General features: G+C 42.5%; 1 protein-coding gene across 1 annotated transcript in view; it reads left to right on the plus strand.

The window, feature by feature from the left end:
- The first annotated feature begins 10,636 nt into the window (after positions 1-10,636).
- CCDC93 (CCC complex scaffolding subunit CCDC93) overlaps positions 10,637-13,681 on the plus strand; it is a 31,437-nt gene continuing 28,392 nt past the window's right edge. The window contains exons 1-2 of the mRNA XM_079310527.1: positions 10,637-10,844; positions 11,866-11,979. Coding sequence (XP_079166653.1) covers positions 10,803-10,844; positions 11,866-11,979 — 156 coding nt within the window. The 5' untranslated portion in view covers positions 10,637-10,802. The remainder of the gene's footprint in view (positions 10,845-11,865; positions 11,980-13,681) is intronic.

Here is a 13,681-nt window from a genome sequence, read left to right on the forward strand (position 1 = left end):
TTTGTGACTATGCAACAAAGCACTTTGGCACGTGTTTAATGTCAGGGCCTGAAGCATCTGTTTTAATATGTAGCTGTATTGGGGCCTTAAAGCACAAGCAGGATCTTGGACCTTTTATTTTAAGAGCTGTGTAAAAGTGGTGTTCTGATATCAAAAAAAAAAAACCCATATACTTTCAGCATTTGTGGGAAACTGTTTGCATTGCCCCAGAGGTGATAAAAATAATTTATGGACTCAGTATTTTTCACAACAAGGAAATGACCTCAGCATTGGCAATCTGAGGTAGTTAGTGAAGCTTTTCTGCTACATTTATAGATCTACTTGAGCTACATATTCTTTGACCTGTATTTGAGATTTATTGGCAGATACATAAGTCACAGTGAATAACGTAAAAAGAAATTGATGCTCCGTGCATTTTGTGCATGGATTGACTGACAGATTATGAAGAGCTGCTTCTTCACAAGTGATTGAGACCTGTGCCCTTCCTTGTTATAAATATGTCTGGTGGGGTGTCATGTGAATTTTTAAACTAAAAGTTTTAATACAACAGGAAGATTAAAAGCATATTGAGACTATAGGAGCTTGAAAAGAGAATATATGTTATGGATGCCACAATAAGGCATCAAACCATCAAACAAACTCCTGGGAGCAGTCCTCTCTTCTCTGAGCAGTCCCACTGGCCTGGCACCTCTCTTAAGAACAGGGCTGCAGAATCCCAGTCTGTATTGCAGAGCATTAGTGCTACAAAAGGGCAGGGCAAGAAAGGTTCCGGTGGCTCCTCTCCTGCTGTCCAAGTAGTGACACTCAGGTCAGCACTGAGAGCAGCTGAGGCTTCATCCAGAGCTTGCTTTGTTTTGAACAAGTTTTGAAATGAAGTTCTGGGCCTTCAAGGCACATATTCAAGGCACTTCTCAGTGCTTTGCATAATCCTACAGGATTGAGTGATTACCTCTGTATGTGAAGGGGGAAGTGTCCTCCTGAGTTTCCTCAGGTGGGCTGAGCACTGAGCAGTGGAAATATGGGAAATAGATGCTCTGTTTGATGGTCCAGCATGTGACTGGAAATCACAGACCACACAAGCACATTTTCTTCATGACACTGCCATGGAACTAAGCTATGAATGACATTATGTAGATATCCCTAACATCTTTTCATCCTCTTTTCACTTTAGGCAAGGAAGTTGCAGTCAAATGTCTGTCCTGATAGCTCCATCATTTTCCTGAAATTGGAAAACAAACAGCCCCCTCTCCCATCCTGTCACCATAAATGAGACTAATTTAAAGTGTAAGGCAAGACTGTAAAAGTTTACTCTCAATCTCTGTTCTTGTGCCCTTAATAACCCTTTCACACAGTTTTCTGGCAGCAAAAAATAATTGGCAATATGAAAGTTTTAAAGCACCATGGTGCTGTATCTTCATCGTCTCAGAGGAAGCACAAGACACATAATAAAGAGTAAAAGTTTACTCACTTGAAAATGAGCTTCATCCTCATCTGTTCAGCAATGCATAGATTTTAAGTGTATGAAAGAGGGATGTAAGAAGGAAATGATAACAGATTCTATCTTCTCTATGTTTTCTGTCACCAAAGACATCACAAACTAAGCATGACTTGGACTGCAAACAACTATGGATAAATTAATATCTTCTGCCTCCTGAAGGTGCTACAGGAGATCTCTGCATTGGAAATGAACCTTGCACTGTCTGAATATGCCCAGAGCTCTCTGAGCTATCTGCAGCAACACCAGCCACCACACAAAACATATTTGCTCGTTTTATTTCCACTCATTTGTTTAACTTCACTGCCATCTGCTGTTAAGGAAGAGAACCTGGCCTGCAGGCCTGGGAAATAGCTGTGATGTGCCCAGGTATGACTCGCCAAAGCTCTTCCAACTCTTACACAATTTTACTGTGTTGTAAAGGACAGGAAGGAAATAGTTGTTCATAAGGTTTGTGTCCTGTGTCCTTACCTCATCCAAGGGAGTGTTTTATCCCTGTCACACCTTGTGAAGACTACAGCAACACCAACCTAAATAATGCCACCATTCTCTGGGCACATTTTCCTTCTGCATCTTCCTCCCACTTTTGCTCCCTTTCTTTTTGACAGCACTATTGCCCTATGTTCCTTCAAACAGATCCTGAAAAATCACATCTTTTCCATCCAGCTTAAAAGTCCATAGAATAAAGGCTTGAAAAGTAATCAGCAATTATGACATCTCTCCTTTTGTGCAATGGAAGCACCATCAGTTGATCAGGCAGAGAGGGCTGGAGCAGATGGATCATCAGCTCTTGTCATTCCGTATGTCAGGAAGTTCCTTCTAGTCTAGTTACTTGATGCTGGCATTTTCACTGCATCTAACAAATAACACTCAGTGTGGATAATGGGTTACATCCAGGACAAAAAAATACACTCAACCAACTGAACAGCATCCACTTAAAAAAACCCCAGAAATACATTTGTATATTTAGGCTGTGAATTAAAAAAAAATAATTTGCTTATGGAAAAAGATACCAAAAGTGAAATATATTCTGCTACTGATATGTGCAGTTGAGATAGGACATTTTCTATTCCTTCCTATGTATATGTTTCTAACTTTGACTCAATGACTAAATTCTTTGGCCTGATTCAATACAAAACAACAAAACTTTCCTTTGACCACAGCAGGCTTTGGATGAGACTGCCAGCAAAATTACAGTGGAAGATAAAGTAATATTTGAAGATTAACATAAATGTTGTGTTTAGATAGTTAATCTAATGGCCTTAAAAGATAAATTACATTACAGTTACATACATATATTACTAACAGTATGCTTTTACTCTGCAATATCAAGAATAGGCTCTTGTCAGTGGCAGTTTACTACCCTGGTATTAAACCTTTCCTCATGACAATGCTGTCAATCTATTTGCTCTTCTAATTTTTTTTTCCTTTTAATTACTAAAAGGGCTGATAATCAGTACAGCTATAGAAAAAGCAAGGTAAAATCTATGTCCTCTTAAGTCCAAACAATAAAATTGCATTTTGGTCCTGATTTCAGAATATCTGTCACCATCAAAGCTATGAACTATGTGGCAGATAAAATGTAGCTCAATTTTCAGATACTGTGTTAAGTGCAGGCCTGGCAGTTAGAAAAATTTTATTCTACCTTATCAATGGGATGAATTTGATATGGAGTTCAGTGAAGAAGAATTAGAATGGAACACCAATGTGCCAGTTCCTTAGCAGAACAACATCCATCAGGGCAACAAGATGTGTGCGAAAAAATCTTGTCCAGCATTTGGTAACCTGTTAGCACAGGAGTATGTTCTGGTGGGCAGAATGTAGTGACAGTCAAACTCATGTCCAGACCTCCTGAAAAGCCTCAGAATGAGACATGGAACAAAATATTCTGAAAATGAAAGACTTACATAGAACACTTTGCAAAAAAGTTGGACTAGGGTTGACCGTGGTCTAAGGCCAGAGATGTTGCTTCTCTTTTTTTTTGCTTTATGCTTTATTTCTCCGTAAAATATTTAAAATGCTTGTTCTGACTCTAACCCTTTCCCATGAATTTTTTTGGATCCTGTTTCTCCTATGAAACAAATGGATGCTCTCCTGAGAACATCCACTCTTCCACACAACCACCAGCATATGTGGGGGCAGACTTTGTGAACTGAAATCTCTTCAGAACTGGCTCAACACTGGAAGTTCTGCATGTTGGCAAGTTCATGGAAAATTACTGCTCTTGGTAGTTCTGACACTGCATGGCACAAGAGCCACTTTGGAACTCCCAGTTCACTTTTTCTTCCTGAAAGCAGCTTGGCTGTTCTGTCTCTCACAGACCAGCCCAGATCTGTTTTCTCTGAGCCACTGTGAAACATGCTGCTTCACTTCATACACACTTCCAGAAATAAAGGCAGGCAAATCCTGATGTGATGTTCTGATAGAGCATATGCACTTGATTCATCCTATTTCTAAATCAAAAAACTGCAGGATTTTTTTTTTTTTGCTACACAATAGGGCGAGTATAGTCGATGGATTGACTAGATGACAGCCAGTTAGGGAAGCAAAGACTGACAAAAAGGAAAATGCCCTGTCAGATTTTTCTTTAAATCTGCAGTAAAAAGGGAACTGGGAGACAGTTTCAGCAGGAGATGAAGACAGAGAAGTGGCTTTAAGCTTAGTAGAACAGTAGGTAAGGTAAAAGCTTAATTATTCCTTTGGTGGAAGTTATAGTCCCTGAATTAATGGGAGCAACTTCATCTCCTCCCTAGGAGCAGATCTTGAATTCAGTCATTTCTGCTCCCTATGGCTCCTGCTCTGTGCTCACTGCTCAGCTTCCCACCAGCCCCAGGCTTCCCAAAGTGGAAGGAAGTAATTTCTGCTGAGTCCATCTGTAGGAAATGAAGAGTTTGGCATGACTTTTTAGTTTAAAAAAAGTCTGGATAGGAGAAGCAACACATCTCTCCAAGTGCAGGACATCACAGCCTGGAGTGAGTTGTCAGAACAAGGCCAAGAGATGGGAAGCTGGAAGAGGTTACATTCCTTCACAGAGACAGATTTAGGAAACAGGATGTAGCTGTATGTCTCCTTCTTATAATGAGTAAAACTAACAGGGATCCCAAGAAAGAAAGCAGCAGCAATGGTCAGCAGAGTTTTCTAGAGTTTTGAACACTTGCTTTGTGATGAGCTGTGGCTTTAACAGACATTCCAAACAAACTATGCTGGACAGCATATGGCATATCCCAGGTGTTTGTGTATCTGTAGGAACTTTCCTCCTAATTTCAAAGGTCATGGAAGTTACCAGGCATCCTTTTCCACCTTGTTTCTAGAAGGCATAGTTCCTGATAACAGGGCACTCTTTGGAGATAAGGAATGTAACTCCAAACATATTACTTCCAGCCTTTGAAAATCACAGGGAATATGAACTGCTGGAGACAGTGGAGAAATTGCTAGGAGAATTCTACAATAAAAGACTTCATTAGCCTTGAACTGTAAAAAAATCCAACACAGTCACTGGAGTCAGCCATGCTGCTTCTTTTGAGGTGTCTGATAAGAAAAATCTTACAGGTGAATCTTTCTCCTGAGTGGCCCTGCATAAAGGATGTGAAGTTGCATAATAAGGTATTGACAATTCTTATTTTTATTATGAGCCTTGCAATATTTGATGTTTGTTTGTGAGAGCCCAGCTCCCAATCAAGGGATTAGGTGAAAGGCTCTGTTTTAATTAAGAAACAATGTGTTTTTTTCAGAAGATTTTTCAGCCCACTGTTGTGAGATGCTGGGAGGAAGCACAACATACCACTTTCATGGTAATCATGAGATGCTTTGTGCTGACTTAGACATGCTATTCAGTTTTATGGTAGGTGACATTCTGTTGATTATCTTTACACTTTGGAGAAGTAGTGCTGTATTATCTTACTAAATAAAAGATTAAACCAGTATTATGTGGACCAGATTCATATGCTAAATTTAAAAATTGTCTGGTAATTAAATAGCCATTTTTTCAAGAATCACATACTTGAGTTAATTATAGTTAAGAACTTCCATGGTTTCAGCATTTTTGACAAGGTTCCCTGATGTTTAGAGGCTTTGCACAGCTTTTGAAGTGTGAGAGAATCGGTGTGTACAAATCCCAGCCTTAGAAAGCCAGTTCTTTGCAGACTAAAATTCCAGAAATTGTTTTCTAGAGTTATTATAAACACTAACTGTTTTTATTAACTCCTAATGAAGTTCACATTAGCTTGTGCTTGAATTGGCATCAACATTGAGAAGAACCTGTTCAGAAAAATAATGTATTTTATTTGTTAGCATATTTGGGTTCTATTTGTGCTGAAATGAGCTGTGATTTCCAAATAATAGGTTAAGATCCATCCTTTTTCCTTACCTCTGAATAGCTAGAAGAGCAAAAAGTAATTCATTTTTCTTAATTGCTTCTGTGGAAAAGGAAAATCTTTGAAAAGACTGCTCAGCCAAGTTTCTTGAATACTATAAGAAAATACTCAGATCACACTCTGAAAAGCCTTGAACTGTCCAGTGCAATAAAACTTGGGACTACATTTCATGGCGCCCATAAAACCTGCTCTAAAGCCTCCTAAAAAATGCCTCAGAACAATTCAGAAAACGTTTGACTCAAATTACAAGAACTCCATGATTTAAGGGACAGAAGTAAGGTCAGCGTCACCCCTGATTTGTTTTGAGGGCGCTCACTCTTGCACTCCTCCTGTGCAGGTGAATAACGAATCCGAGCGCGTTAAGCGCAGCGCCTGCTGTCACCAGAGGGCGCTCTTCACCATGAGCGCGTTCATGAGCGCGCTCGGGTTCCGCCGGCAGCTTGGGATCGCGACAGGAGCAGCCTCAGGATGGAGGAGGCGCTGCTAAATGGCAGCAAGGTTTGCTTCCCACTTAGGGGTAAGTTGCGGTCAGGCTAAAAATTTCTAAAAGAACATTGCTCGGTGGGACTGTTTCATTTCTAAATGCACACATGTATAAATTACTGAAGTTAAACTGGATGTCTGTCCAGATGGTGCATAGCTATTTTTTTTTCTGCAGGCTATTTTCCTTTTTGCTTACCTCTGTCCAAGGTTACACTTCTAATGCTCACCTCGAATCTTTTTTACCTCTACATCACAGATATTTTATCTTGCGTCTCTTTCCACTTGTCTGCCTTTTCAATTCTCTTTCAAACAGTCCAAGTGGAAGAAGAAAAGCCAAAAGTCTCCTCCATCTTAGATCATCATTCTCTTGGGAGTGAGGTATACCTGTGAGAAATCTGTTACAGTTCCAGACTCTCTCACTCCATTGGGAAATTAACTGTTCATTCTTATAACTATTTTAAGTGAAGGATGTGTCATAGTTTTATGGCATGTAGAAGGTAAAGTCTAAATCCATATATTTTGCCTAAGGATGTCACAGTGAAAATTTACACCTCTCTGCCCCTTTGTAAGGATTTGTAAATCAGTAATCCAACAACCTGTAGTCTCTTATTCTTTGAACATCAAGTAAATCTTGCTAGTGATTCTATTTGGAGAAGCTTTACTTTTCACAAATATAAGTTCCTGGGCATTTATTTTTCCAACAATTCTGTATCAGATTTGCTCAGTCTAAATATAAAAATAAAGGAAAACATGTCTTCACAGTGTGAGCACCACAGAACTGTGATCTGAAATTTAATATCCTGACCCAAAACAAGGAGTCTGTGATGTGCTTACAGTGCAAGAGTTCTCATTTTGTTTGTTCCTTCTCAGGCTGAGGCTCAGTGAATCAGATTTAATTAGTTGTTCCATGGATGAAACGTGAGTTAGAAAGACCTACTCCATTCTCCTGGAGATTGATTTCTTTTGAACACAACAGCTACAGATGACCTTAGACTTTCAGAAGAGAGGATGTGCAAAGGCACTGTCCCAAACAAACCTCTCTGTGGATGACTGCTCTGTGCCAAGGTGTGCTGTGCTTGTCCTTGCCCAGACTTTGCAATGTGTGCCCACATAGAAACTGAGAAACTTCTCAGCAGCCTGATTTTCAACGAGGGTGCAGTATCACACTCCAAAAATGCAGCCTGTCAAAAATTAAAATACCCAAACTGGTTGGCTATTTGCATATCCTGACCACAGTCTTTGAGTCATGTGATCTAAATCATGACGCTGCAAAAAGAAAAGTCCAGTAAAAACTTTAGTATTTGTCAGATACTTTCTTACAATATTCTCATTATTCTCCTGGCAGTCTTCTAGACCTTGCACAGGTGATATCGTAGAGAGGACCAGCCACCAATTCTGTCAACTTCTGTCATGTAGACCATGAGGGAGTTGTGATATTTTTTTTCTTACTAGAATCTTAATAGTTCTGCTATCAGATTACCTTTTCCTCTACAAATTCCACAGGCCATAAAGTCTTTCCTCTTCCAAGTAAGGGAGATAAAATGTTCATGTTCATATTGCCAATCTTACAAAACAATATTAAAAACACCATGAACATAATTTTCAAGAAAGAAATGTCTTCTTGTCTGCCTATATGTTTTAAACTATTAAGTGCTGAAAATAGGACTTGTCCAGAGGAGAGATTTAACAGGACCTTGGCTGGACTGGACCTTCTAAATGTCACCCATGGGTAAGACAGTGTTTAAAACAGCACTGTTTCTGTTATATGTGAATGCAGAAAGAGCACAATACCTTGCAAAGAATATCAGCTGGTTTGATGGGATGCAATGGTCTGCTGCAGCCCCTAACACAGTAGCTACTGTAACAGGTCTGTGACTTTTTCATTTCACAGTGCACAGTCTCACTTCCACCGACGGTAATTGGGAATTTGCAATTGCCCAAGGAATGGTTCTCTATGCCTACTACATCTCAGGGAAGAGATGAAAGGGAACTGCAAGGAGATGGGATACAACCCAGATAACAAATTAAAAGAGTATATGCCTGCAGAGGAAGATACTTGTGCTGGAGCCAGCAGTATTGCTGATTCCAGAAACATGGATGAAAACCTTCATCACAGGAATAAGTTCATTAAGGATCAGGATGGACGTGATCTCTGTGCTGGGGCTGCCAGGTAACAAAATGAGTTAAAAAAAGATCCCACCCAAAACATGAGCCACAGAAAACAATGCAAAATCTGATACTGAGTCTGGAAGGCTTGGGCTGAGTTCCCTACAAGTGTCTTCAGCTTCTCCTGTAAGTAGGAATCCATCTGGGAAGATGCAGTCATGGCAGTGCCGAGGTCCATGGCCTGATGCAACCACTGAGATCCTTTCCATTTACTCTGAGATTTGTCCATGACACTTTGTTTTATGGTATCCTTAAAAGATTATTTCACCCTAACAAGAAAATGCTGTACAAAGGACTGTTGCACAGGAAGTTATGCATACTTTATTTTATCTATCATGCAAAATGAAAATAAATCTCTTTTAGGTCTTCTCAGAATAGAAAGCATTGGAAAGCTACTTAAGTTACTTTGTTTATCTAACCATGTCTGCTCTACCAACAGTGGAGCCCTTGCTGTTGCTGTCACAGCTCCATCTCACATTTTTATTCTTATTATAAGAAGAAACAAATATGGGCTAAAAGACAGAGTGAGACCTACTGCTACATTATCAGTGGTGTCTGAGTTTAATGTTGTCACAAGTCCAGGCTGAGCAGCAAAATGAATCACATGGCTATATAAAAAATGGGGAAGCATTTTGCCTCAGCTTTATGGGATCAAGATTAATGAAATAGAAGAATCAAGACAGGATTGTTGAAATCCTGCTGCACCCAGAACCAGAACTCACTTAGCTTCAGAGATCAAAATAAAGTAGGGAAAGGGAAAACTAAGCCTAAGTTGAATCTTCTAGAGATTTTCAAGCACAAAATCTAAAAATCTGAAGGAAAGGAGGTTTTTCTTTTTTAGATGGTACCCCTCTTGGGACTCTTTAAAATGAATTGCTATTTGATGTTTCTTCAAATACCATCACATCCTTTGATGTGATGAAATTGATACTGCATCTTAAGGTCATCCACATCCCTTCCTAACACTCTCCTGTTTCAACCCTTCTCTGTCCCTGCTTTTTGGGGGCTTCAGTATTCCTCTGCCTGGCAGTCAAATGAGAGCCATACAGTTCTCTGTGAGAAGGCAGACAAAGCACAGAGAGCCCATATTGCTGTGGTGACCACATTAGCCTCTGGGGCTGTGCAACAGTGTTCTGCAGCTCTAATTAAGATGTGGCCTGTGGTTACACCAGCACATGGCCTCATGGCCTTAGCTGGTCTGGCCTATTTTTGCTATTATTATTATTATTATTATTATTATTGTTATTATTATTATTGCTCTGTCAGGGCAGCAGTCAGAATGGGCTGGCTCATGTATGCTCCAAAGGATGGGAATGCTGCACTGCTGTTCCTTCACCTTATTGAGATGCTTCCAGCCACAGCTGAGTACAAGGTTATTTTTTTTTATATATTCTGTGTGTGGTAAAGAGTCTGGAAACAGAACACCTGTGATAGACTTGAAAAGATACCCCATCCAAACGGTATTTCCAAAGCCTTTGCCAACAAGAATGTTACCCACGAAATACTGCCATGGTTTGTTGTCAGGCTGTTCACCCATCAAATCCCTGTGCATTGATGTGATTTTAGGGAAGTGGTAGAGCTACTGTGCCTGGAAGTGTTTAAAAAAAGCCTGGAAATGGCCACGGTCCAATTGACATGGTGGTGTTCAATGCTGGACCTGCTGATCGCAGAGATCTTTTCCAACCTCATCGATTCAGTGATTCTGTGATCCGTATGCAGGGGAGAAAAATCAGAATTAAACCCCATTTCAGCTGTTAGGTCACCAAAGGAAACACGGCTGGGGGTTATGAGAATGTGTCATGAATGAGAAGCGGGGCATGAGCCGCCGTCAGGCGCCTCGCTGCCAGAGCCCTCAGTAACTTGTCCTCCATGCTGGGGGAGGCCTCCGGACCCCTTGCAATAGGGAAAAAAGGAGGAATCAGCGGCGGGCGAGGCGCGGCGCCGCGCAGGGGAAGCGCCCGCGCCCCGCGGGCAGGAGCCGCGCTCTGAGGCGCCGCGGGCACGGGGGCACCCGGGGGCGCTCCCAAGGGCGCAGCCCGCGGGCGGGGCCGCGGCCGTTGCGCTCCGCGCAGCCAGTCGGTCACATGAGCCGCCGCCCTCCTTCCCCCGCACCCCTCGGCCGCGAATGGCACGGCCCGGATGCGCTTGTACGCAAGGAGGGTGCGGGCGAACCATTGAGCGGGGGCGGGGGAACCCGGCAGCCGCCGGCCGGGAACACCCCTTCGCCGGGGCGCTGCGGCGGCGGGGAGCGGACGTGACAGCGGCGCGGCCGGCGGCGGAGGGCGATGGGGGTGCCGCGGGGACAGGAGCGCCAGGCCCCGCAGGAGGTACCGGAGCCGCGTCTCTCCCTGCCCCCCGGCCCCCGGGCGCTGCCGAGGCGCGGCCGCTGTTCCTCCGGCCCCGCTGCAGCGCCGTCCCCGGGATCCCCGGCCGCTCCTTCCCCCGGCCGCCGGCCCCGGCGGGGAGCGCGGGTCGGTGCGGCGCAGCGCGCCGGGCGCGGGGAGGCCTGCGGGGCTGCCGGCAGCGCTGTGCGGGTCACCTTCGGGGCTCCATCGCCCTGCCGTGCCCCTCTGCCTGCCCGGCTCGCCGGGTTCCGCGGCAGGAGCGGAGAGGAGCGGGGTGCCCGGAGCACTGGGGATGGGAAGGGGGTGCGGGTGGGTGGCTGCCGCCCCTGGGCGCAGACCTGCCGCCCCGTGCCCGTCGCTCCGGCCTAGGGCCGGCGTGCCCGGAGCTCTGTGCCTCTCGAGGAAATCGCGTGTGTCCCCGGAGCTGTGGGGTTTCATCCTGAAATTGGGGACAAAAACCCTGGGACGGGCTGGCTGTGCTGGTGAGGCTTCGGAGCACTGAGGCTGTCCGGCTGCCCGTCACACTTTACTTTTGTTACTGCTGTGCTTTGAAATTGCGTTGCCTAATAAGTGGAATTCCTTGTGAGTGTCCCCCCTGTTTGTGTAGAAGGATTAGAGAGAAGGGTGTCCTGGTTTCGCCTGGGATAGAGGTTACATTGAGATATGTGACTTTATGAACCCTGAAATTGAAAGAAATGTGTGAAATGGGGAATAAATTAACTGGCTTGTAGCAATAGGACATCAGTAGCTGCAGGCAAACAGCGGACCAGGAGTTTGAACGGCAAAAGCAGATTAAAGTATTTCACTAGGTGAAAATATGTGATGTTAAGTCCATGTAGAAATAAATGTGTTACCTGTTTCTTTAATGTCTTTCAAAAATTAACAACCAGGTTACTAATGTAAGGCAGGTTTGCCTGATACATGGTCTGTGCCAGGGTTAGGTTCAGAAAATACTCTTCAAATGAATGAGAAAAGCTGAATTAGTGTTTTGTTTGTTTGTCAGGTTGAAACAAGAGAAGATGAGGAACAAAACATCAAGTTGGCTGAAATCTTGGAACTGTTGGTGGCTGCTGGGTATTTTCGAGCAAGAATCAAGGGCTTATCACCCTTTGACAAGGTGAGGCCAGTACAATATTTTTAAACCCCTCTTTTATAGCATAAAAGTTTTATATGTTTTGCTGCTTTGCTTAGCAATTCTAGGTGACTTTATGAAAGACAGTTGCAACCTATGAGGCTTCTCTGTGTGAATAATTCTTCAAATGACCTAGTTTCAGACAGACAGGACCTCCTCAGTCTTGAAAGACGGTTTTGTGCAACAAGGCCTGTTTTAGAAGAGACAATTGGAAGCAAACTAAATGCTGCCTGGTTTTTTTGTGGGTGCTATGGCCTATACTAGAGTTGTGTATAGGGAATTTTTGTCCCTTTCCCAACAGCAGTTGGAATACCTGGTCTTTGGATACTTGGAGTCTTTGGATATTTGGTGATAGCATGGTAATTTTAAGAACAACATTGATGAGAAATGAGGAAGTGTCTGTGTAAGAATGGAACATTTAGCCTGGTGATATTATTTTGAAGCTGTTTTTACATATATCAGAATGTCATATGTGTTAACCTTTCATTGTCCTAGACAGGAAGTGTGTGATACTGGCAGTGAGCAAAGTTCAGGTTCAAGAGATTTCTGAATTGATTTAATGCTGACTCTGTGAGAAATTCCTGAACCAAGGTTTGAAAACACAGAACTACAGCTGCCTTCAAATGGATCCTTCTGTTTTCTGCTCTTTGATCATAGCACAACCTGACTTTGCAATGAAATTTTATTTTGTTCAAACTCCTTGGTATTGCTGACAGTCACTGCTCAGGAGTTTGTGCTCACCGAGTAGTTTCAAGGAGATTGCCATAGGATGAAACATTGTTACATTTATGTGCAGCAATCACTTATAGTTACTTAAATACAATTGCAAAGTTAACATTTTATTAGAGCCCTCAACCTCACCGAAATGAGCCTTGCTGCTGGAAATGATCAGGCTGCTAATGCCTGAGGGATATGTAGGTTATCACTTCCAGAGGGGAGTAATGTGTGAGAGGGGTAATGTGTCAGAAACCTTGTTAGAAACCAAGGTTCCTCATTTGCTGCATGATGTTAGCAAGTTGCTCCACATTTTAAACCCTTTTTCTCTTCTTTGCCTTTGCATGCATTTAGGTTATCTTGCACATGTTTATGCAAGGTTGTCTTTAAATATTTATGTTTCAAGTTGATGAAATGGCTCAGGAGTCTAAATATGCCTGTGTCAGAATAGGGCCTGAAATAGAGATTTCTGCAGAGCTGGGGATTTCCATTGCTGTGCTGATACTGTGTCTAGCACTTTGTGTTGCATGTGTCAGCAAGCAAGAAATGAGGGCAGCAAAGATGTATATAAAAAGGTAAATATAAAGCTGCATTGATTATCATCCTTGATAAAATTTTGAGATGGTTACTTTTTAGAGGTCATGACATTTAACATGCTGTTGTGTTTATCTTTGTTTGTTTGTTTGGTTGGTTTTCTCTTTTTCAATATGAGAGCTGTTTCAAAACTAATATATAAAATTAAAGGAGGAATTTAGATTGTTAATAACTGCTGGGTTGGTTTTTGTCTTCTTGTACATGTGGTTTTTTGCATAGTATTGTATCAAGTTCATTTGGTTATGTTATTTGAGCCTGTTTTAAGGCAGAGAGGATAGTGAGATTACTGAGATGTAGTTTCTAAAATAAATAAAGCCCTGAAGATGTCCCTGGGTTTATCTCTTGTTTCAAATGGCCCTGACCATGCTGTGCTCCTTTG

Source organism: Erithacus rubecula (genome assembly GCF_903797595.1).
Source record: "Erithacus rubecula genome assembly, chromosome: 8".
Lineage (NCBI taxonomy): Eukaryota > Metazoa > Chordata > Aves > Passeriformes > Muscicapidae > Erithacus > Erithacus rubecula.